Source organism: Oryctolagus cuniculus, chromosome 10 (assembly GCF_964237555.1).
Source record: "Oryctolagus cuniculus chromosome 10, mOryCun1.1, whole genome shotgun sequence".
NCBI lineage: Eukaryota > Metazoa > Chordata > Mammalia > Lagomorpha > Leporidae > Oryctolagus > Oryctolagus cuniculus.
In genome coordinates this window covers 62,964,760-62,990,151 of record NC_091441.1, presented here as the reverse complement: position 1 = coordinate 62,990,151, position 25,392 = coordinate 62,964,760, and the positions used below count along the sequence as shown (strand labels likewise).

At 48.2% G+C, this 25,392-nt stretch overlaps 1 protein-coding gene across 15 annotated transcripts in view; it reads left to right on the top strand.

The window, feature by feature from the left end:
* L3MBTL4 (L3MBTL histone methyl-lysine binding protein 4) overlaps positions 1-25,392 on the top strand; it is a 555,652-nt gene that overhangs the window by 517,715 nt on the left and 12,545 nt on the right. For all 15 annotated transcript variants that reach the window (XR_007921517.2, XM_051851406.2, XM_051851407.2 and 12 more), the window contains one exon: positions 23,273-23,442. Coding sequence is in view for 14 of the 15 variants with exons in the window: in XM_051851406.2 (XP_051707366.2) it covers positions 23,273-23,442 (170 nt within the window). In the remaining variant the exon portion in view is untranslated. The remainder of the gene's footprint in view (positions 1-23,272; positions 23,443-25,392) is intronic.

The window sequence follows — 25,392 nt, the reverse complement described above, 5'->3', positions numbered from 1 at the left end:
CCACATGGCAGACCTGGAGGAAGCTCCTGGCTCCTGGCTTCGGATCAATGTGCACAGCTCCGGCCATTGTGGCCATTTTGGGAGTGAACCAATGGAAGGAAGATCTCTCTCTCTGTCTCATTCTCTGCCTCTTCCTCTTTGTATCTCTGCCTTTCAAATAAAAAAAAATCTTAAAAAAAAATAAAGTGTTTCAGCAGAAAGCCCTGAAGGACTGAATAATAGATTTTGCCTTAAAGAAATTATTATAGTCTTCCACTTATTTCCCTAACATGCATTTACTAAACCCCTATTCCATGTAAAGCACTGGATTAACCACTAGGTAGAGAGTAATAGAAGATACAGACAAATATACATATATTTAAGAACAAATTGTGGAGACAGGTATTTGGTGTAGCAGTTAAGACTCCAGTTGGAATGCTTACATCCCATATTGGAGTTCATAGCTTGACCTTTGCTAATTTATTTAAAGATTTATTTATTCATTTGAAAGTCAGAGTTACACAGAGAGAGAAGGAGAGGCAGAGAGAGAGAGCGAGGTCTTCCGTCTGCTGGTTCCCTCCCCAATTGGCAGCATCGGCCAGAACTGCACCAATCCGAAGCCAGGAGTCAGGAGCTTCCTCCAAGTCTCCTTTGTGGGTGCAGGGCCCAAGGACTTGGGTCATCTTCTATTACCTTCCCAGGCCATAGCAGAGAGCTGGATTGGAGGTGGAGCAGGCAGGACCCAAACCATCGCCCATATGGGATGCCGGCACTGCTGGCGGTGGCTTTACCAGCTACACCACAGCACCAGCCCCAACCTTTGCTCATTTTGTAAAGATTTATTTATTTAAAAGGCAGCATTGTAGGGCAGGGCAGAGACAGTGAGAAAGATTAAGATTTTCCATCTGCTGGTTCAGTCCCCAAATGGCCTCAGGAGCCAGGAGACTCTTCCAGGTGTTCCACCTGGGTACAGGGACCCAAACACTTGAACCATCCTCCGCTGCTTTCCCAGGCACATTAACAGGGAGCTGGATCAGAAGTGGAGCAGCAAGGACTTGAACCAGCATCCATATGGGATTCTGGTGTCTCAGGCAACAGCTTTACCTGTTAGACACAACATCGGCTCCTTAGCTCATTTTTATATAATAAATGTGGCCAATTTTGATCTATGCACTTAAGCAAAGTTAAAAACAACAGGATGTTGGGAGTAGAGCATACCATACCCATTCTCTTCATGCCATTTCCATCCGGGAACAGGGGATTCTGGGTTTGTGATATATTGCATTTGTCTGCAGGTGAAGGAGTTTGATTTTACTAAATTCAGACATTCTTTTCTACAAGATGGTTTCAGTGTACACTGGAGTCTCCCAGGTGAAATAATAGCTCACCAAACACAGCCTTCACTTTGTGCTATTGTTTTCTTCATGTGTATTCCTTGCGAGGAGACATGGATTTTTTTGGGTAACAGCTCTCAGAAATCTGTAAGTAGACACTTGAGCAGGAGCAGAGCTATCGAGTGGTTGCCATTTTAGGAGGTTTGATTTCTGCAGCAGGCACAAGGCACAGGTAGAGCAGCAGGACAAGCAACCTTGGAGTAGCTCCAACTTGAGTTTCTAGACAGGCGCCTTCCAGAGGGACTCGTCTGGCAGCCCTCATCACGTCACTGCCAAAATCATTTTCCTAAGGTCCTACTGTGATCATTTCACTTCCCTGCTTGAGACACTTCCTTGGCTCGCTGCAGCCAGTGGGGGTAAAACTCAGACCCCTCAGAGTAACATTCCAAGGCCTGACTTTGCATCTCCATTTACTGGTGGCTTCCCATCTCCTGGGTCCCCAATGAGTGGAGCTTATCTCACTGCCACCTATCTAGATGCAATCTTCTCCCCCACTAGACTCTAAGGGCCTCTGGGTGTGGCTTTCTCCTGGGCCTGCAGCCCGCATCCTGCATGCCTGTCCTAGGAGCTCTCCATGTGCATCCATTCACTGTGCTGCTCAGTCTGTGTTTACTGAGCTCCTGGCATGTGCCAGGCCCAGTGAGAACAAGACAGGTTCTGCCCTCCAGGAGCACACAGTCCTAGTTTTTGATATGTGAGTGGTTATGGCCAGTCACAGTGACAGCACCTGTGAGCCTGTAAAAACTGCAGAACCAGGTCCAGCTGGCCCACTGCCCCTGCCACAGGGACAGGACAAGACCCCCAGTTGATTAGTTGCACAGAAAGTTTGAGAACCCCTGTGTGTCTCACAAGGGGTCCAGTGGGGTGGGCAGTTGGCTGATTTGACTTGATGTTTGCTCTACAGTGGTTAGACTGTATTCATTTAGCAAACTTTTTGAGGGCTTATTAATAGAACCTATACTATTAGGTTCTGGAAAGCACAGCTAAATTATAAATAAGCAAACATAGACTTCCCTGTATGTTTAAAACATAACCTTTCCAGGTATTGTTTTCGTTGTACTCATTTGTGTTGCAAATATTTATCTGGGTCTGCTTAAGTCCAAGATGAATGCTACATCAGAAATAATAAATTTGGCATTTGGTAAGCCATATCTATGAGATTATTTAGCCAACATAGTTTCCATAAATTCTTAATTCATTGTAAGCATTTAAAAACTAAGAGACCTCCACATAAAAAGCAGAGTTCTGACTTTTCTTGCAAACTTGATGGTTTTCCTGAAGGCACAATGGGCTAGAAACTGGCTCTCTCATTAGTGGGCGTGTGCTCTCCACTTCCCCACAGGCCCCCCCACCCACCCCCACCCCCGCTGTCTCCTTTAGTGGGCCTGTGGGCTCCTGTAGAACTCACAGCAGGGAACTAGAAGTCTTGGCAGGTGCCACCATAGAACTCCTGGGAGAGTGCAGGGCAGGATGCCCCTTTTGAGTTTCCTTCAGAGACTTTGTACAGAAGCATCTCCCATGGGAATAGGACAGGGAACACAGCCAAAGTGAGAGTCATAGGACTCTAAGCTATCGAGTCTTCACCCAGTGACGAGGACCTGGTAAAACTACCAGTGACCACTCTCCAGATGTTCTTTTTTCTAAGATTTATTTATTTATTCAAAAGGCAGAAAGAGAGAAAGAGAGAGAGAGAGAGAGAGAGGTATCTTCCATCTACTGTTTTGCTCCACAAATGTCAACAACAGCCAAGTCTGGGCCAGGGCAAACCCAGGAGCCAGCAACTCCATCCTGGTCTCCCATGTGGGTGTCAGCGACCCAAGTACTTGAGCCATCATCCCCTCTCCCAGCTACATTAGCAGAAAGCTAATATATATCACACAGGGTCCCTTCAAGAATCATAGAACTGCTTTTATTACCTTGTCCATTATCACATAGCCTGAAATTCCATTTGTATTTTAATTACTTCAGAATAATTGCTCTGACTGTGGGGATTCAGCTGTTGATGCCACAGAAGGATGCCCTAGTGGATGACTCCTCTAATGCTGCAGCTTTAATGGGAATCCTCCCCCATCCCAGGCTGCCGATTGGCTCCTGCTCTGCAGGGCCTGGCAAGTGAAAGCTGCTGTCGGGGCAGCTCTCCTTGATTAGGGGTCTAACAAGCAGCAGAGTAAATCATGTGATGGCTTCATGCAAGACATTTCATTCTTCCTAATAGCTTACAGCATCATAATATTGTAATGTGATTATGCTTAATTATATATTATAATATGCATTGGCAAAAAGATACAGCTAATGGAAAATTTTCCTCCAGGTTTAAAAAAAAAAAGGATTTAAGTCCTAAAGTGAAAATGCAAATCTCTTGCCAGAAAAAAGATTGGTGGCACAGATTTGAGTGGCCTAGTTTATCAGTTCACTTTGCTAAATTCCCAAATCATACACTAGCTTAGAATTTTTTCAGAAGTTCTACTTCTCACCTTTCCACTAACTTACTTTGAGTAATGTCTGTATTGTTTTATGAACTTTTACTAAAAAGCATTCTGTTTGAGGGAGATGCTGGGAAAATCATCGCAAAGAATCTAACTGATTAGAAGCACTGCTCAAGGGGGAGGGGGAGGGCCATGTGCGCTGTGAGGTTCAGGGATTTCATTCATCTGTGTTGTGCCTTGTGGGTGGACGCTAGAGACAGACCTAAATAGCGAGAACTGAAATATAGTTGGCTCCTCGTTAGCAAGTCCACTTGCAGCTACGACGCTGTTCAGGCAGCGTTTCTGAGTGCATTCCCACACTCCGGGGCTGGGTCCCACAGTTGGCACTGAGTGGGCGAGGGCCCAGTGCCGAATGTTAAGATTAATGTGAATTCATCAAGATTTATCCTGCATTCTGCTTTGCAAAAATAAACCAGTTTTAGAATGCCCTCCACTCTCTGCTTCTGTATGCCTCTTTTACTTTGTAGCACATTTTCAGTCCCCCAGGAAATTCAAGACTGATGGGAAAAAAAAGAGCAAAACTGAGGGCTCAGACCCTTCCCCAAACTGAACCTCGTGCAAGCTCCGCGGCAGCTGTTCTGCCAGGGCCCCCTGGAGGCTTGGTCACCCGGAGGCTGGCAGCCAACCGTGCAGGCTTTAGCAAAGCCATCAGAGACAAGTGGCTCAGCCTTCCCCCTGACAAGGGACACAGTTGCGTGCTTTTCCCTGGGAGTCCCCTACTCTCTGGCCTGGAAGGGAAGCTAGAAAACATGAACAAGATCAGTGCTGACGTTTGCATCCCGCTAGTCCATGCAAGTGGTATCCATTCCTTCACAGTCCTAAGTTAGCTAACTCCAGAGCCTGTCGAAAAACTGGATCAGGGAAGTCAGATCTCGCAATGACACTGCCCCTGGAAGGCACAGTGGAGTCAGGACCCAGGTCTGTTCCCTTCACAGCAGCTGCACTGATGCAGGCTCACTGGCCTCAGTGCCCTGCAGACAAGCACACACAGGCAGGTTCTCCTGGCAGGACTGGGAGTTTTGCTTTTGGCAGAATTTTAGCAGAGGCTCTCAGGGAATGTTTATTAGAGGTGATGTCATCTTATGACACTACATGCAAACACTGACATGTACACGTCACAGAGGTAGGAAAATACAAGAGGAATTCCAAAAGTTCATAGAAAAGATATTACAAAGTGATGTGGATTTCCCATGCACTTTTTAAAGCCCTTTTTAAGAACTGTAAGTTATGCTAAATTGATCTTCTGTAGATAAAGAGAATCGAAAATGAATCTTGATGTGAATGGAAGGGGAGAGGGAGTGGGAGAGGGGAGGGTTGCGGGTGGGAGGGACGTTATGGGGGGGAAGCCATTGTAATCCATAAGCTGTACTTTGGAAATTTATATTCATTAAATAAAAGTTAAAAATAAATAAATAAATAAATAAAAGAACTGTAAGTTAATGGAAAGTGCAGCAAAACAGGAGTCAGGTGCCAGGTTCAACTCCCACCTTCTCCACCCACTTCATGACTGCTGACAAACTAGAAGCAGGCAACATGCCTATCAGTCTCCTCATCTGAAAGCAGGAAACGTGGCATCTCACAAGATTGTGGGGGGGATCAAATGAAATAGGATCTGAAATATGCTTTAAGCCTATAGGTGACAGGGGCCCACTGGCCCAAGTGGGAATGGTTCAGATCACAGGCACATACCTCCTCAGGCCTGACTCAGCACAATTTCAGATGACATACCCGCTCCACTCACTGGGCTTTGTGGATGCTTTGCTCTGTTTGACCACGTCCCTCTTAGTTTCCAGTGCTTAGCCAAGGCCGCATTATTGTCCAGTGCCCTTGGTTGCTTGTCCTAGACACACACACTCAGAGCCACATCTACAATGCAACCCTCTCTGGCTCTCAGCCACACCCTTCCCCCAGACCACAACCACAAAATCCATTCTTGGATCTGACTCCTCTCCTAGTGCCTCTTCTGGAGTCCCCTTGCATCCCTGCTGTCTACCCTTTGTCTTCTCCTATTCTTATGGGCTCTAAACCTAGCCCAGAGCCTCCGGTCTGAAGACTTTGGCCGTGTCTCCCAGGCAGGTCAGTAATTCCCACAGCCTGCTCTTTACAGACCAGTTCTTGCCTCTTGTTGACAACATTCCTTTATAACTTTATCAGTACCTTGATAAAAGCAGTGGAATGAAAGTAACTGCACACTTTCCATCAACTTTTTTTTTAAAAGATTGATGTATTTATCTGAGAGGCAGAGTTACAGACAGAGAGAGGGAGAGGCAGAGAGGTCTTGCATCTGCTGGTTCACTCCCCAAATGGCTGCAATGGCCAGAGCTGGGCCGATCCAAAGCAAGGAGCCAGGAGCTTCCTCCAAGTCTCCCAATTGGGTGTAGGGACCCAAAAACTTGGGCCATCTTCCACTGCCCTGTTAGGTGCATTGGCAGGGAACTGGATTGGAAGTGAAGCAACTGGGACTCGAACTGGCACCCATATGGGATGCTGGCACTGCAGGCACAGGCTTAACCTTCTATGCCAAAGCACTGGCCCACTCCATCAACTTTTTGAATCCCTCTCCTTAATACAGGAGTCAAGAGCACGGTCCTGGAAGCCAGACAGCTTTATTAGGAAGCCTGGCTCTGCCACCTTCTAGCAAATTCCTTAGGCCAATTCCAGTGCCCTCTGTGCCTTGTTTTCTCCACTTCCAAGTCTTAGGACAGCAGCTGGCCTTCCATGAGCAGTGCATAGAAGCTGGGGCACGTGGTATGTGTTCCTACGGGGCAGACGGGGGAAAAGGGGCTGGGTTCTAGTCACAGGGAGCAGAATAAGCAGAGTCCTACCTCAAGGTGCAATAGCATACTCTTCACTTGCAACACCACCTCACCTCCAGTGCTGCTCAGGTCAGCCCCAGCTGCCTTGGGGTTCCCCACTGACTCCCCGTGGCGTCTTTGATGTCCTTGCCTTTGGTTCAGTGTCTTGTACACCTCTCTCCCAGCCTGAGTTTCTCTTTGTGTCTTCACACCAATGCCTCTCTCATTTGAACCTCGAACAAGTAAGAGCCTTTTACTTAGATTTCAGAGAAGGTTATAAATAGGCTTCTTAATATTGTCCAGCATGTGCAAACTTTCATTAAATTGTGCCACATTTAGAATAATGTGTTCCAATCATTAAGAAGCAGAGTTTGAAGCCTAAGCAGAAGTTTTCCTTTCCTTCCTAGAATGGACCAATATGATTTCCACAATTATCTGCACTTATAAAATTTTATCCCCCTGACAAAAATTCATCCAAAGATACCTAGATTATCATCCATGATTCAAGAAGGCCAAAATCTCCCAAAAATCATTCAGGGACAAGGTTCCAATGCATGTTATCCTAGCATATCAATTAATTATCTTAGCTTATCAGCTAATCCTCTAAGAAATAAGTGGGGTTGTGAGCAGCAAGGGCAGCTTTCATAGGGTAATGTTTTAGGACAGAGAAAGGGGACACCCTTTTCTGTTCAAATCTGAACTGGAATTGCCTCTGATGTGTTTTAAAAGTCTTGTTTTCCAGATATTCAGCTGTATGAAGCCTAACTTCCACTCTTACACTTACTTAAATGTCTTTGGATTCATATTCATTTGTCATCATTCTCAGTTTTTTAAAAGATTTACTTTATTTATGTGAAAGGCAGAGTTCCACTTCCATTGAGGAACAGTGCTTTGTTTTGTTGTTTTGTTTCTCATCCTACTATTAGTTGAACTCCTTTACTTAGAGTAGGGTTGACTATACAATCATTAAATATACTGAAAGTAGATCATTGTAAAAATTAAGAATTGGAATCTGAGACAGAGTGGGAGGAAGGGTTGGAGCGTGGGTAGGAGGGAGAGTGAGGGGGGTGGTTTCCCACTGTGTGCCTAAATCTATATATATGAAATATATGAAACTTGTATAACTTAAATAAAATTTTAAATAAACAGAAAGGTAGAGTTACAGAAAGAGAGGGAGAGATAAAGAGAGAGGTCCTTCATCTGCTGATTCATTCCTCAAATGGCTCCCACATAGATGAAGGGGCCCAAGCACTTGGGCCATCCTCTGGGCTTTCCCAGGTGCATCAGCAGAGAAGCTGGATCAGAAGTGGAGCAGCCATGGCTCAAACCTGTGCCCAAATGAGTTGCTGGCATCACAGGCGGCTACTTAACCCATTACACCACAATGCCACCCCCCATCTTCAATTTGTAAAATATTTTTTATTTATTTTCATTTTATATGAAAGGGAAAGTGGGAGTGGGGACAGCAGGCAGACATGGAGAGAGATCTTCCATCTGCTGCTTCACTCCCCCAAATGCCTGCCATAGCCAGCATTGAGCCAGGCTGAAGCCAATAGTCTGGTACTCCATCCAGGTCTGCCACAGGGTTGGCAAGGACCCAAGTACTTCAGCCATTATCTGCTGCCTGTCAGGGTGCACATTAGCAGGAAGCTGGATCAGGAAGTGGAATAACTGGGACTCCAATACAGGATGCTAGAGTTCCAAGCAGTGACTTAGCTGCTGCACCAAACACCCACTCCATCTACAGTTTTGAGTAATATAGTGGACATCATTAGAAAAAGGAAGCCATTGGGCTGGCACTGGGACTCAGCCATATGGGACACCCTGGCCTGAAGCGCCAGCATCCCATATGGGTTCTGTCTCAGCTGCTCCACTTTCTGATCCAGCTCTCTGCTATGGCCTGGGAAAGCAGTAAAAGATGGCCTAAGTCCCTAGGCCTCTGCACCCGCATGGGAGACCCAGAAGAAGTTCCTGGCTCCTGGCTTTGGATTGGCAAGGCTCCGGCCTTGCGGTCTTCTGGGGAGTGAGCCAGTGGATGGAAGACTTCTCTCTCTGTCTCTACCTCTCTGTTACTCTGTCTTTCAAATAAATAAAATAAATCTTTAAAAAAAAAAAAAAAGAAAGAAAAAAAGAGGAAGCGATTTTCTCTGGCACATTAAAGTTGCAGCTATAGTTTTAGCTTTTAAGATTAATTAATTATGCCAGCGCCACGGCTCAATAGGCTAATCCTCCACCTAGCGGCGCCGGTACACCGGGTTCTAGTCCCGGTTGGGGCGCCGAATTCTTTCCCAGTTGCCCCTCTTCCAGGCCAGCTCTCTGCTGTGGCCCGGGAAGGCAGTGGAGGATGGCCCAAGTGCTTAGGCCCTGCACCCCATGGGAGACCAGGAGAAGCACCTGGCTCCTGCCTTCGGATCAGCGTGGTGCGCCAGCCGCAGTGCGCCAGCCGTGGCGGCCATTGGAGGGTGAACCAACGGCAAAAAGGAAGATCTTTCTCTCTGTCTCTCTCTCTCTCACTATCCACTCTGCCTGTCAAAAAAAAAAGATTAATTAATTATTTGAAAAGCAGAGTGACAAAGAGCAAAAGAGAGAGTATGAGAGCAAGAGAAGGATCTGCCATTCATTAGTTCACTCTCCAGAAGGCCACCGCAACCAGGGATGGTCTGGGCTGAAGCCAGGAGCCTGGAACTCCATCTGGGTCTCCTGTAACAGTGACAGGGACCCACACACCTAGGTTATTCTTCTCGGCTTTCCCAGTTACATTAGCAGGGAGCTGGATCACAGGCAGAGCAGCCAGGATTCCTGGTTTTCTGATCTGTGATGCTGCCATTGCAAGTAGTGGCTTAACCCAGTGCACCACACCAGCACTTCAACCTAGATTTGAGACGAGGAGTATTCTAAAATCAGGTCTAACTGATTATGGGACCCGCAGTGCTATCATACTTCAGAAATGCTGCCACAATTATCTATCCTTGCACTCCCCCAAAGAATCACACTGGTATGTCCTAATAAATTTGCATGAGCCTTTAAAAAATTCACATGATCTTGCCATTCCCAGGTTAGAATACAGCTTGACACAGTGAAGGCTCACTGTGTAATTGAAGGATATTTAGCATGGAGATGTCAGCCTACAGGAAGACTGCAAAATGAGGGCCAGTTCTATTCCCTGAAGATTCACAAGTTATCCGGGAGGAAGGAGGGGTCGTCCAGCCTCAGAAACTTGCTGTTTCTCATTTATTTCAGGCACATTTTCCATCACTTCCATTGTGTTCTGTCACTATTCAATCTGCCACTTGATGGTGTTCCTTCTGAATGGTTTATTAGAAGCTCTGCAGAATGTTTCTAAATATTACCATCACAACCAATGGCACTTTGAGAATGTGGTGACAGCTTACCTGAATCAGTCTTCTCAAATGCCAACTTTAGTGAGGTTCGTTTATTTTCTGAAACTTTTTTTAAAAATCCCCACCCACCCACACAAATACACAAATATTAGCAACTTGCTGTTTTAAGTGTTGGTGGGGCCACCTCGCTTGTCAGTCTTAGCAGTGCTGCGGCTACCCTGTGGCGGGCTGATCCCTGCTGATCCACCACCCCCACAGCACCTTCCCATGGAAAGCAGCCATGTAGAGAAAGTTACTGGTTCCACATGCAGCTGCACTGCACAGCGGCATGAAGAAGGGTTTTACATGCAAGTATCATTTACACTGAGAAACACTCACCAAATCGTTAGAAGTCTGGGATTCCCCTTCATGTCGTCAGAAGGGAAGGGCTTAATTCACCACAGACCGTGTTCCGTCTGATCTCAGCAACTTGAGGCTCTACTAGCAGGTTCTCACCACGTGCTTATCCACGTGGAAAAGTAAAATTTTGGCCCTAGGAAATTGTCATTTCCCACTGAAGTGAGAAAACCTTACACCCATTTCCTCCATCACCCCTTGGTTGTTACTTGACATGATGCTTTCAAAGTGATTACTAAGAAATAGTCACTTAGTAGGCACACTAGTATTCATAAAAATGCCAATATCAAATTCTGCATCTTTTGATATATTCCTATTAACAGGAAACACCATTCAATGAATTATTCCAGGATAAATCTTTTTTTTTTTAAGATTTATTTATGTATCTGAGAGGCAGAGTTACAGACAGAGAGAGAGGTCTTCCATCTGCTGGTCCACTCGCCCAGTGGCTGCAATAGCTGCAGCTGGGCGGATCCAAAGCTAGGAGCCAGGAGCTTCTTCTGGATCTCCCACATGAGTGCTGGGGCCCAAGCACTCGGGCCATCTGTTGGGATAAATCTTACCACCTCTCATACTACCTCATTTCTACTGCTCTTAAGCGTGGTCTGATAAACGTGGTAGCTATGAGCCAATCTTCTGTGCTTTTTAAGACTGGACATGAAACAGACCATTACTTCTACAAGAAATTACGAATGCATAAAATTAGCATGTGAAACTAATGTATGCTGTAAATACAATAGGATCATAAACTTAATTATTCTGAGCTCTAATTTCTCCTGGCTTGTTTTTAGAAGTGCAAAGAGTGCATTTCTCAATCTGTGCTTTCTAAGAGCAAGCCATTGGCTTCATCCTGGGCATTTTCTTTCTTTTTTTATTTTTTAAGATTTATTTTATTTATATGAAAGAAAGAGTTACAGAGAGAGGTAGAGCCAGAGAGAGAGAGGTCTTCCATTCTGTTGATTCGCTCCCCAAATTACCACAACAGCCAAAGCTGAGCCGATCTGAAGCCAGGGGCCAGGAGCCAGGACCTTCTTCCAGGTCTCCCATGTGGGTATAGGGGCCCAAGAACTTGGGTCATCTTCCACTGCTTCCCTAGAGAGAGCTGGATCAGAAAAGGACCAGCTGGGACTCGAACCAGAGCCCATATGGGATGCCGGCACTGCAGGCAGCAATTTTACCTGCTGTGCCACAGCACCAGCCCCATCCTGGGCATTTTCCTGGACATCACAAGGCCCAGGGCTGTGAAGCACTCTACAGTGGTTCCTCTCACTTCATACTTCCAAGTGGAATTCTGATTGGAGGGTGTGGATGTCATGTGGCAGAGAAAGTTCTGACTCCTATTCTAGCATGTCACCAGGAAGCAACACTTGGCTGTAACCACAGCCTGGTGGACTTGGGAAGTCAGGTCGGCAGTGCAAAGGAACCTACTGACTGAAAGAGAGAAGGGGCTGTTCAAGCCAGGCCATCGGGAATGAGACACTCGGCCTGGGTGCGAAGAGGCCATGCAGGCCCTGCTCAGGAGCAGGGAATGTGTCCATGGGCTGGACATCTGCAAAGAGCAGGTTGAGATGCAATGGGCTGAGGCTGACCCCATTCCTTCATTATCCCTTTGCTTCATTTGTTTTTAGCTTATTCCAGGTGCTTGATCCTGCCATTCTAAACGTTTGGTTTGGGGGTTTTTATTTCTTTTTTTCCAACACACACACACACACACATACCACAAGAACACTGAAACCATTGAAATCCTTCTGTTGCTTGAATGTTGATGAATTGGAAAAGGTCATATACATTATCTGTACATATTGGCATTAAGTGATATTTATACTAAAAGAGAAAGACCAGACAGAATAGCTTGTTTGCTTGTTGGAACCCAGAATCTGCCAAGACTTGACTCCTGTAACAAAGAGTATGGCATTTTTGCATGTTTTATAAAGATCCAGAACAAATCCATTTTCTTAAAAGCTGATGTAATATGCTGGTATTTTTTTTCTAATTTTTAAAGAAAACAGTGAAGTCCATGAAATACTGAGAACACTACGTTCTTCTTTTACCAAAGGAAGATGAGGCTTTATTGTATTCTCTGTTCTGCACGTGTATTTTCCAGTTTCCGAGCCTCCTGTGCTCCCTGTAATCAGCAGAATGTGAGAGCAGGCCAAGGAACCTAGAGGACACTAAGAGGCAGTGGTGGGAAGGTAGCCAGTACCACGCTGCGGGGGCAGTCGTCTGTGTGCATGGAGGAAATCCTGGAAAACAGGCAGGTGGGGCTCATTAGAGGCTCAGCAGCAGGGCACTTGGCGTGGGTCCAGACACCTGGGCATGCCCAGGGTGCTGTCCCCTCTGGTCTCAGAGTGCCTCTGGCTTCTCCACAAGGCAGAGGAAATCCTGGGAAAAAACACAGAACTCCTACAAGAGGGAAACAGCCCAGAAGCTGCCTCCTCATTGTATTCATGCAAAAGAAGTCCAAACACTTCTATGTTCTCAACAAAAGAAAGAACCAGGGGCAGAAGGTGTGATAAAGTGCCTAAGAGGAGGTGCTTGCTGTTCATTCCTTGTGTGCTGCTGGCTTCTCCTAGGAACCACGTTCCAGTGGGAAGAGCTGTGTGAGGGAAGAGGCAGCACCTGAACAGGTGGCTCCGAAGACACACACAGAAGCCACTCGGACCTCGGAGCACCCGCACGCACCCCCACGCAGCCCCGCACAGGCTCACTTCCCTGGTTCTGCCCATGAGCACGTCAGCACTGCCATGAGGGGAGCCCTTGGCATCTGTGCTGAGCTCCCTGCCAGGGGAGGAGATGCTTTTGTGCCAGGGATGAGGAGGCTGAGCAGCAGCCCTGTGTTCCCAAGGCAGCAAAGCTGAGGCCTCGGCATTCGCAAGGCTCTTGGGGCTCCTTAGATCAAGGCTCCGGGTCCCAGGCACAACCCCTGGGAACCTGTTGGTTTTGATATGAACTTGACAATACTTTCAAGGCCTTACCTGGAGATTTGGATAGCAAGTGTTACAACAGAGGCACTCTTTCTCCAGGAAGAGTGAATGGGCCACTCCCCATCCCCAAAGTGTCACTTCTGCCCTAACCTTCAGCCAGGAGTGTCAGGCAGTGATGAAAGAACCCACCGTTGAAGGATTGAAGGAAAGGGATATGTGCCCATGTGTTTTCCAGTCTCACAGCCCACTGTGCTCCGTGTGTGGGAGCCCCAGTATGACAGGTTCTGGAGTCAGCACTCCAGCCCTGACTTGGCCTGCTGGAGAGCTTGTCAGTTGACTTTGTGTCTCTGATATCATTGTATTGTCTATAAAAAATATTAAGACCACTGCCCCTCCTGAAGTCCCGTGGAATAAATAAAACCACATAAGAGAGGTCCAGGAAACTATTTTTCCCTGGGTCCCAGCCCTCCCAGAGGCAGGCTGTGTAAAGATGTTGAGGATTAGAATTTCTCTTCATTCACTTGCTCCTCCAAGCTTCAGCCCTGCTGGAGTGGAGAGATGGGTTGGGTGGTGTAGACTCACACACAGACCTGCTTGGAGTTTTGCAAAAGTGGCGGTCTGCCCTACCCTAGACCTGGGCACCTGGACCCTGCCCTGATCTCGCAGGCTTTGCTTCCCAATCCATCTGCTTTCATTCCAGTGCTGCCATGCCCAGTTGGAATTAAAGGTCAATTAGACCATTGCCTCATGCAATGGAACATTTTCCCTTGTGTCATGTGGTGGGGCTTTTACATTTGTGAGTGCCAACCCCACCCAGCTTGTTCCTCCTCTAGCCACACGTGTAGGAGAGGGGTCGGAAGGTGACAGGTAAGAGGCCTGCTCTGAGAAGAAAACAGCTCCAATTCTCTGGTCAAGCTGATGCTTGAATTCATTCAACTATTGAAAGAAGAAGACATAGAAGCCTTGCAGAGGACACAGAAGTACATGCTGGTGCTGGAGTTGTAGTAGTCAAGCAGGAGGAGTTAATTAATAATGTTCCAAGCTGTGTGAAAAAGCCATCCAACAACAGGCTGCACTGAAGTCTTCCTTTTTCTTTTCTTTGGGATGAATAACATATCAAAAGTTGGAAGAGTTTTTTCTGTATTTTTGATAAAATGAAATCAAGGGATGGCTGCGTCTCAAATATCAGAGGAGCAAGTGAGATTTCATATCACAAACAAGCCCCAGCCTTTGCAGGCATGAGTATACTTGGCAAACGAGCCAGCGCAGGATGGAAACTCATTGTTTTCCCTGGCACAGGCCAAGTTCGCATTTGCCACTGCATTAGTTGTCTCTGCAGTAAACTTCCTCAGATGGTTCAATAGTCACTTCGTGGATTAAGCACCTGTACTGGGCTGCACCATGTGTCAGATCTGTGCCCCACCACCACACTCTGAGGGTGAGTCCGAAATGACTGCCCTTGACTTTGTACTCTACCAACAGAGGCTGAAAATTAAACAGATAATTTCAGTGTAAGGAGCAAGTGGCAGGTGCACTGCCCACCCCATAATGGTGGAGGGAGTCGCAAAGAGTTAAGTCTTCCCAGCCAGGGTACACTGAGTCCCAGGCCTCTGGGTCTCAGGAACCCTGGGAATTGACTTCCTGGGATCAGGCACCCTTCTAAAGGGTGTTTGCTGAAACTGGAACGAAAGAAGGAACTGAAACCGCGCCCTCAGGAAGACAAGCTGACGGCCGAGCTCGTCACAGAATCCACACCGACTCCTTCTCAAGGGGGTTTGTGATTTCACGTACACGCAAAAACACAGACACCCGTGGCTTTTTAAGTGACCCCTGCCATCAAGATTCAGCTCTGTTTGGCAATGCGTCTCTCAGAAAGAGCTCTTGGAGGCCGCAAGATGAGGAAAGCCGGGAAAAGTGCGTCCCACGCAGCAGCCAGGCTTGGGGTAGGTGAGGCCCCCAGGGGTCTGAAGAAAGTGATGGCCTTGAAAGTCACCAGAAGCAGGCTTCATCCTCAGGTCAGGGCAAGGAAGAGAGACAGGTGTGCACGGGCACGAAGACCCCAGTGTGATGAAGTGTGGAGACCACTGAGAAACCTAGCAGCCAGAGGCCCAAGCCAAGGAAGGCGTGGCTGGCTGTGCCGGCAGGAAGGCCAGGGACCCGCACAGCCATCCCACAGGCTTCCCAGGGCAGGAGGCAGCTGCATGGTCTTCAGCCCTACTCACACCTCCCAGGAGCTTGCAGGAGGAAGGCAAAGGCCCAGGTCCCGGAGGAGGGCAGGCCTGAGAAGAGGGCCATGCCCTGGGCCTTCACTCCTCTCTGAAGGAGGGCGTGAGACTGGGCTGGCCAAGTCATCCAGTGAGCCCTAAAGCCAGGCAGCTGGGGCCTCCAAGGAGTGGGACTGCACCGTGGTGACTGGGGAGGAGGCTTGGAAGTGACCAGGGGGTCTGGAGACGCCCACACCCTCATTCCCTGGTTTCTTCTCCTCAACACCCAAGCCTCGGGAAGGGAAGAGCAGCTGGGTTGCCACAAACTGCTTTGGTATTTAGTGATCTGGGGTGGGCAGCAACACTTTTAGCGAGAGTGGCTGTAGATCCGAATGTTTCCTAACCTAGTTTTGAGTCACTCTTAGCTTTTGTAGAAAATGAAAAAGTCCTGCTTTCCTAGCCCATGCCTCCCTTCAGTCACTTGTGCGTCCACTCCATAGGTAACGGTTGAGGATCTACTGTGTGCCAGCCACGTACGGCACTCAGAGTCTCACAGCTAATGAACTGTGGGACCGAGACAAGAACTCAAGTATTCTGAATACAGACAGGCTTGTCCACTCTTGTAGACTGGCCATGACCTCGCGAGGGTTTTCATGTCTTCTACCATTCTTGGTGTTCCTGGGCTGCAGGGAACTCCAGCCCTGTTGTCCTTCATTCAGCAGGAATAGATACTTGATCTGTCCACCTGGTCTCTTCCTACACCAGGGCAGATCTCGAGAGAGGCAGCACGCAGCACCCTTCCAGACCTGGACTGTCCAACAGAAATAGAACGCTGGCCACGTGCATAGTTTGAAGTGTTGTAGCACCCACATTTCAAATAAAACAAAACAAATACAATCAGTTCAACAGCATGTTTTATTTAACCCAATATCATTCTAGTGTGTGCATTACAATTTAAATATTACATAGATATTTTACATCATTTTTAAACATTAAGTCCTATTATAACATATCTCAATTTGTACTCTGCACATTCCAAGTGCTCCACAACCACACGTGGTTCATGGCCACCACATTGGACAATAACAGATATAGAATATCCAAAGTTCTTTATTCAACTTCCAATTCTCTTGATAGTCCTCTGGGCAGTCCTGGAACCATCTCTGACTTAATCTCTCACTTTTGTATAAAACCAGTCTGGAAGAGACAGCTTGTAATGAGGGAACACTAACAGCTGTGGCTATCACGCACTCTGGAGACACCAGTGGACCCATTCTAAATATTAAAGGCTTGAAGAAACAGGACATAGTGTGGCGGACAAACCACAGCACATGGTGCTCAGTGGTGTGCTGTGGCATGTCACCAACAGCATGTGCAGAGGGCTTCTGTGCCCGCACAGGCAGAGACAGTTGTCTTGTCACTCAAGATTGGACTTTTTTTTTTTTTTTTTTTTGACAGGCAGAGTGGATAGTGAGAGAGAGAGACAGAGAGAAAGGTCTTCCTTTGCCGTTGGTTCACCCTCCAATGCCTACCATGGCCGGCACGCTGCAGCCGGTGCACTGCGCTGATCCGGCAGGAGCCAGGTGCTTCTCTGGTCTCCCATGCGGGTGCAGAGCCCAAGCACTTGGGCCATCCTCCACTGCACTCCCTGGCCACAGCAGAGAGCTGGCCTGGAAGAGGGGCAACCGGGACAGAATCCAGCGCCCAGACCGGGACTAGAACCTCTGTAGGCAGAGGATTAGCCTATTGAGCCGTGGCGCCGGCTGGACTTCTTTTGTTTTGGTTTTCTCTTGTATATGGAAGAACAGAGGAGATAAAGAAATGGACATGAAGAGGGGTGGAGGGGCCAGGGCTGTGGCACAGTGGGTAAGCCGCTTCCTGTGTGCTGGCATCCCATATGGGTGCTGATTTGAGTCCCAGCTGCTCCACTTCCCATCCCGCTCTCTACTATGGCCCGGGAAAGCAGTAGAAGATGGCCCGAGTCCTTGGGCCCCTGCACCCTTGTGGGAGACCCGGAAGAAGCTCCTGGCTCCTGGCTTTGGATTGGTACAGCTCCGGCCGTTTCAGCCATCTGGGGAGTGAAGCAGCTGATGGAAGACCTCTCTGTCTCTGTCTCTCTGCCTCTGCCTCTCTGTAACTCTCTTTCAAATAAATAAATAAATCTTTAAAAAAAAAAAAAAAAAAGAGGGATGGAGCAGACTCAGAAGCATGAAGAGATGTTGATGTAGCCCAAGAATGAGGCTCCAGGCAAACTGGGTTCACAGACCCTGAAAATAGGTGACCCAGGAAGAAAACAGCATTTCCAAGTGAGAAGCCATTTCTGCACGTTTCCTGGCTTCTCCAGCAGAAGTCACTAGGGGAGCACAGTGCCTGGGACAGAGCGGCTCCGCAGTGAGTGATGGCTGAGCTGATGGAATCAGTCGGCAGTCCTCCCCATTACACAGTGGGCGAGAACAATCCCGTGACTAGATTTGGGGACCAACTGCGATTTCCCTTCTTTATGTCCTCCTCTTTGGAGCAGGGAACGCGGTAGCATCGCTACCCCTTTCATTGAAGAGAAGGTTACGTGTGAAATGGGTCTCCGTTTTTAGTGGGATTAAAAATAACTCCAGGGCCGTCATGCAGACTCCAGTTTACCATTTATGACTCACTTGCTTCAGCTTTGTTGTGTGAGGCTTTTGTGAAGAAACAGACAGATTTTTTAAAGAACATTTCCATAAAGGTTTTTTTTTTTCTTTTGTGGGGGTTGAGCAGGAGTGGGAAGGACGAGTGAGAGGGACAGAGAAGAAACCAGGGACCTACTTTCATGTTATTTTCAGACAAATTAAAATCCTTTCGTTTCTAAGTACGTAATTAAAAAAAAAAAAAAAAAACAATCTATGCAACTGGGAAGCAGCCAGCACTGCTCAGCACATCACAAGCCTGGAAGGGTGGCCACTCACCGCTGGCCAGGCTGCCCGGCTCCCTGGGCTCTTAAGATGGGCCCGCCTCCAGCTGGCTGTTTCTGACTTGCAATGAGGACTCCTGAGGGAGTCGGCCGGGTCCCCACTTGCTATCGACTGCTCTGCATGGGAGGTCCTGATGGGACTCCCAGGGCAAGTCCTCCAGCGCTGCATCCTGAGGAGCAACACAGAGCTGGATGACCATGGCCTTGGGAAGTTCAGAGCATTCCAAACCTCACCGCACCTTGAACGAGTCATTAAGCACTTCATTGTATATGTTCTTACAGGCTGCAAGAGAAGTGGTAGCAAGAAAATCTTACAGGCAAACAGTTGCACACATGGTTAAACCACTAAGGTGACAAGTGCTGCGTACTGTTTTCTGAAAAGGGGAGGCGTCTGAGATGTACTTATTGTCACTCACATATGGGTGTTAGAGGCAAAGCCAGGATTAGATACGCGTTCCATTTTCTGGTACAAAAGGACATTTTGATTAATTAATATGTTCAAACCTCCAGTCGGCGCGCTGCTGTTGCTGGCTGAATTTCCCAGGCTGACTTTTCAGGGAGCTAGGTCAGAGACACCACAGTGTAACCTGGGAGCCTCCCCTGGCCCTGGGCTGTGTCAGATGGGAGCGGGGCCAGGATGCCGGCCATGGTACATGCCAGTGACCCCTCCTGCCCTCTGCATGGGCAATGTGCTTTTCCAATCCGGAAGTCCCTGCTTACCCAGCATACTCCAAGGCGGAATGATCTGATCCTCTGGATCTGATGAGGATGGCTTCTGAGGATACTGCACACACCAGCTTAGGTCATTTAGTTTATTAACAGTGACTCAGTGAGTATCTGCTAGGACAGGAACTGTGATGGATCTGGTAAAATGTGGAAATCAGTGTGTTCACAACTTTGGAAATTTTATGCAGATTTTAAGTAGATATTTTCAAAAGTCTAATTTTATGCACAACATTTAAAATCATGCAAATCACCACAAACTTTAAAAGTCTCTCACGAGCCATGTACTCTCCAAGCTTGCAGACCGAGTGCATTTTGGCCCTGTGAGGCAGTTGCCACACATGGGCCCCAGATTGCCTGCAGAGCACGAGTCCCCCCTGTGGAGCTGAGACTTTCCCTGGGACTTACGCAAAGGGTTCTGCTGAGCACTGTGCTGTCACTACAGGACCACATGGGTGTGAAACCTGGGCCTGACCCGCAAGGTCTAGAGTCTCAATCTGGATGCCAGTGTTCCCAGGGTTTAGTCACAGCGAGCCACACTGGCTTTGGAAATTCTGTATGTCCTCGTATTTGCTGCTGTTCCAACTTAAAGACACCTTTGCATCTTACAACAGGGTTCTAATTGTTGTTATTTATGTAACCAGGAGCTGTTCTATGATAACAGTGAGGGTTCATATAATCATTACACCCCATTTCAGACTTGAGAAACCTTGGGCCATGACGTGAGCAGATCAGCTTCAGAACCAGGCTCTCTGGAGTCAACCCAGCCCTGCCCCCTTCTCCGCCACAGCAGCTCTGTGGCTGCCACCCAGAACTCATTCTGCTAGAACTGGCTGTCCCACAACCTTAAAGGGTAAAAACGGCAAGACAAGAAACAGTCTTGTTACTGTTGGGAGAATTGGTCTTGTGTTACATTACATTCATTCAGGGCAACTTCCCTTTATAAAATGTCAGTCCTGGCCTCAAGGAGCTTGCAGAGGGAGTTCAGAACAGTAGGTCCCAGTGAGTGAGGCCGTCATACCATGAACATCTCTGTCTGCCTCACTGATAACTCTATTCCTGTCATAGAGATGACAAACTGGCTGTGCCCAGCTTCCTGCTCACAGACCTGCTCCCTCACCTAACATATCTTTTTGAGTAGCAACAAACTCAACTTTCCATGATATAAAATTGGTGTGGTAAAAATGTCACCCATGAGGCTGGTGTGGCACAGCAGGTAACACTTCCACTTGTGATGCCAGCATCCCTTAGAGGTGAGGGTTGGTGTCCTAGCTTCCCACCTTCTAATCCAGCTCCCTGTGAATGGCAGCAGAAGATGGCCCAAGTGCCAGGGCCCTGCCACCCACGTGGGATACCCAGATGAAGCTCCTGGCTCCTGGCTTCAGCCTGGTCCTCTGCTGGCTGTTAGGTCATCTGGGGAGTGAGTCAGTGGATGGAAGCTCACTGTGTATGGGGTTGTGTGTTCCTCTGTCTCTGTAACTATTTCAAAATAATTTTTTTTTTACAAAAGTCACCTGTGTGCAGCATGTAACGGATGAGGCAGAACTTGGGTTTGCAGACAAATAGGGCCCTTAGACTAGTGAGGACTCCTGACCCCAGGTCGGGGATCCACAGCCCACCAAGTGGCCACAAGTCTGCTTCCACCACCTGTGGCTCTTACCCACAGCTCTCAGGGGTGGTCCAGCCTTCACAAAATCTAGATTACACATCCCTTCACAAAAAATGATATCAAATCTGCCTGAGTTCAAGTGTGTAGCATGAAGCTAGAGCTCCCTACCTCTAGTTGTAACCAAAAGACCATCCTGAAGGTTTTGAACTAACTAGTCACCCTCGGCCATCTTCCAGGACCCATGACCAGCCTTGGCAATGGCAAGCAGTGGATCAAGAAACCCCATACTGCTGGGGATCTGCCGGTCACACATTAGGTCTGTTCCTAAGAGCTTTGCTACATACTCAGATCAGACAATTCTCCAAGATTATGGTGTGGAAAATGTTCTTGCTTGGGAGCACACAGGTGCCTTGTTGCTGTTGTTGCATTTTAAATGGTCAGCCTTTATTTGTAAATCACAGGACTCTGATCTCCAACACTCGACATCCTTGCACTTCCAAAATAAAATCTTGTGTCTTTCTAGAGTTCTGTGCCTATATTTTGGAAGCTATGCATGACTGATTTACCCAAGGCCTGGGTTTGAGATACATACACATAAACATGTATGTATTTTTTTCAAGTCCATGCTATTCCAGCAAAAACAACTAGTTGACGGATGCAGCAGTTCTTTTCCAGAATCAAGCTGGGCTTTGACCCCTGTCTTAATCCCTGAGTGTGCATGGCTTTAACTCTTGGCTTCCCAGGAGAGCCCTCTGAGGTCTCTTGGCAGGTGCAGCTGCCAGCCAGCCCTGGGTTTCCTGGGCTTTGTTTCCTATGTGCTCCTCGTCCAACCTGACAACTCCATGGAAGAAAATTCACATTTGTCGGCACACTGATTTTTGATGTGAACTCTCCTTTGAGAAGCCGCAGCTTTACATACTGTTGGCTGAACTACAGGGAGAGATAACCTATTTACATACTAAAAAGGTCAGCGTTGGACAGTCGGCAGTTAGAGATGAATCTTCTGCCGGGTGTAACTGGAGCATAAGGATTGGTGAGAAGCTGGCAATTTTGCTGTCTTTATCTGCATAGGCAGCAAGCATTGGTAAATATGAGGATGTCTGTTCCTATCTGTGACATTGGCATTGTGCAGAGAAGTCCGATGATGGACAGGCTCACTCACTGTTCAGAGACTTGCTGTCTGGTGTGTGGCTAAGGGACTACGTCTGCCTCATCCACTAAAAACTGCAATTAATTTCAGGTGGCAACGTTTGAATAATAACTTTTCAGACTCGGCTCGCAAAACACAAACCACCCTAAGACTTTGCATTATGTGTCTGCTGCTCACTCAGTCTCGCGTTTGCATTAGGAAAGGTTGATTTCCAGAGGGCTGGAAGCATTTCCTTTTGTGATCTTTCTTTTCAAAGTCTCTTTAAATACCAGCAGTTTTATTTTTGCTAATGTGTGTTGAAATTATCTTAAAAGATGTCATTATAAAACCATTTGTTTTCTCTGCAGTCTCTGTAATGTTGTTGGTTCTTACCCTCCATTTGTAAATTCAAAGCAACGTAATTAGGGAGTTGAGATCCATTCTGCATCTTAAGTGTCGGGAAGTAACCTAAGAGCTAAGTCACTTTGGAAGGTGGAAAGTCAGTGCAGAGGCCGTTGATAGTGTGAGTTTGAAATGCATCCTGACCCCAGCGAAGTCCTACCCCTTAGTAAGAGCAGCCGGTCTTGGGCCAGCAAGCTGCCGTTGTCCTTTGTGCCTGAGAACCACGGAACATCCAGAGCTTTGCAGAGAAAAGAGGGCGCCCCACGTAAGGCTGCCTGTGCCAGGGAAGGCTTGCCTCAGCCATGACTGCTTTCCAGATGTCCCTGGCTGCCACACGAGTTCACGCCAGCCAGGTGAGGGCAGCCTGTCTTGATGGGGATCCAGAGCAGCAGCTGATGTCTCCCTTGGGGCCCCTGAGCTGCACTTCCTGGTCCGTATCACTCAGGGGGTTTACAAAGCCAGCTGTGGACCTGGCCTGTTCTCTCTTTAGAGATGTATGCAGCAGCTTCCAGGAAGACATGGTTCTTTGTGTGCACGCACAGCCCAGATGGCTCAGTGTGTCAGGCTGCTTAATTTCACATTCTGCGTGGTCTTTGATTCCTCTGACTCCTGATTGAAGGAGAGAGAAGCCAGGGGCAGTGACAAGCCAGTCCTCACTGCCCATCAGACAGTATCTCAGGGAGAATATTTGAACTGGCTTAGCGAACAGCCCCAGTCTTGTGGGCCTTAGCTGCTATCGGTTTTTCATGAGCATGTTTTAAAATAGATCAGTGATGTAGGCTGTGCTCTGGGACCCCTCTGGCTATAGCCCTGCAGGAGCAGAGGATGGGGCTGTGACTCTGCCTGCACCTCACCTACGCTGACCCAGGGGCCTCTGTCACGAGGCTGGCCTGGCTGCCAGCTGATTCACAGAGCCCGTGCTCACTCCACTCTTCTTTTGCAGAGTACTCAGCCGAGCAAACACAGCAGGCACTCCACCAGTCGGTCTTCATGTCTTCCATGTCGGCCCACCCTTTCCGGGACCTTCCCCTGGGCAGGGAGCAGCACTGCAAGCTGCTTCCAGGCGTGGCGGACATCCAGGCCAGCCAAGTGGCCCGCTGGACGGTGGACGAGGTGAGCAGAGCCGCCCCGGGGCCCTGGGATGGGACGTGCTGCTGCTGAGGTTCTGTAGGCAGGCCTGGGAGAATACCCTTGTTTCTTAGGGGTAGCATCCACTGTGTCATATTTACAGTCTCAGCTGGAGGGAGAAGTATGCCATGACTCTGTAGACGTGAAGAAAGCCCGTAGGGCATGCCCACTTGGTCCAGGACCTCCTCTCCTGCAGCACCACCTGTACCCCAGCACCACCTGCTCAGGAGAATGGAAGCAGAGAGCCCTAAGCCTCCAGTTCCACAGGACACGTGTAGTAGCATCTTGGGCCAGCACCTCAGCAGCGTCCTCTCAGGAAACGAGCGCCCACCCCAGATGTGGTGTCATCAGAGCAGGCCCCTGCTGCCCGCAGAGCCAAGGTCAGCCTCGGGCTGATGTTAAACATGTGTTTGCTCACAGCGATGTACAGAGGGCATTGGTTCAGGTTTTAATGTAAATGTGCCTTGCAGTATTGGTTTCTAATAAGGATCCGTGAAGCCCCATTGCTTACTAGAATGCTGTAGAGATTCTTCATGCTTAAAGCAATTTCCTTTTAACGAATATATTGCATTTTTTAAAAAAGATATTGTTTTCACTAGTTAGGTATTAGATAACATTGTTTTTTCAATCAAGGAAAATTCTGTGTCACTCTGAGGACAAGATGACAGCTGGAGCTGAAGTTAAATTAGGCCCAGAATGTTCACCGAGCACTTAACTGCAGTCACCTTCACTTAGGCCTGGTTTAAGACTTGGTTGCCATTCGTGGGCCAGGGAGCAGGCAGGGCTGGCAGCCATACAGACCTTGGAGCCTGGAGCCAGCGTGTCCCCGCCTCCTTCCCATACCCCTCTCACAATGGGCCTGAGGTTCCCTGTGTCCTACATGCCCCCACTGTGGAGCAGAACGGGCCTGACACTGTTTTCCCAGCATGCCTTGCTCTCCCTTCCCCTTCCTTGATGGGCCCAGATGGTCCTGGAACAGAGTAGGCTGAACTCGCCAGACGCTGGCTGGGTGTCTGGAGAGGTGACCGACATATGAACCTGCTCCTGAAAGTGTATTTTGAGTCTGCTCCTGGCTTATGGATTTGTTCAAGTTTACAAAGTAAGCAGCAGATGCAGGACCAAGTCCACTGACTTAAAATCTGCTATGTCTGTAATCAGATCATGGTGGTTTCGCCCTTGAAGTGGCACTGCATGGAACAGGGAATGCAGTTGAGAACTAAGTGGCGAGTCCTTCATTCTTGACTTCCCAGCCACTTGTCTGAAGTTCTGCCTGCTTGGAAGTGAGAGTGGTGGAGGCTCCTCTTCTCTTACTGCTCCTCACTGTCCCGCAGAGTGATAGCATGGAAACAGCTGCCCAGATTCCAACCCCAGCTCTGCTCTCACCTCACCTTGCAGTGGGCTGGAAGAGAGAGCTTCAGGGCCTCTACAGCCCAGTGATTACCGAGCAATTGAGTCCTGACAGTGGGAGAATATGGAAGGGAGCTGCCTGACTTAAAACAGGCCCTGGCTTCCAGTAACATTCTCACCACACACTCTGTCTACAACTACCTTTCCACTCTGATCCTCCACTCTTGCCCACCTCCATGCCACCACCAGCCACCGCCCACCATGCCACCACCGCCCACTTCGACTGCCACCACCAGCCCACAGCTCAGTGCTCACCACCACCTCCAGCAGAGCCAAGGGTCACCTCTCTCCCTGTACCTCTCTCACCTGACTCCTGCCCAGAGGAGAGACCTCATTTCATTCACTTGGTGTAGTCTCTTGGGAACCTGTCACTATTCCTGGCTTTATTAAATGCCCAGCGAATGTTTGTTGAGTAAGTGTTGAATAACAAGGGAATTGATCATGAGCTGAATTTGGAAGCAGAAGTGGCACATGTCTAAGCAGAGAGCAGAAGGGGAGACATTGCAGTTGAAAGGGAAACGGGAGGCT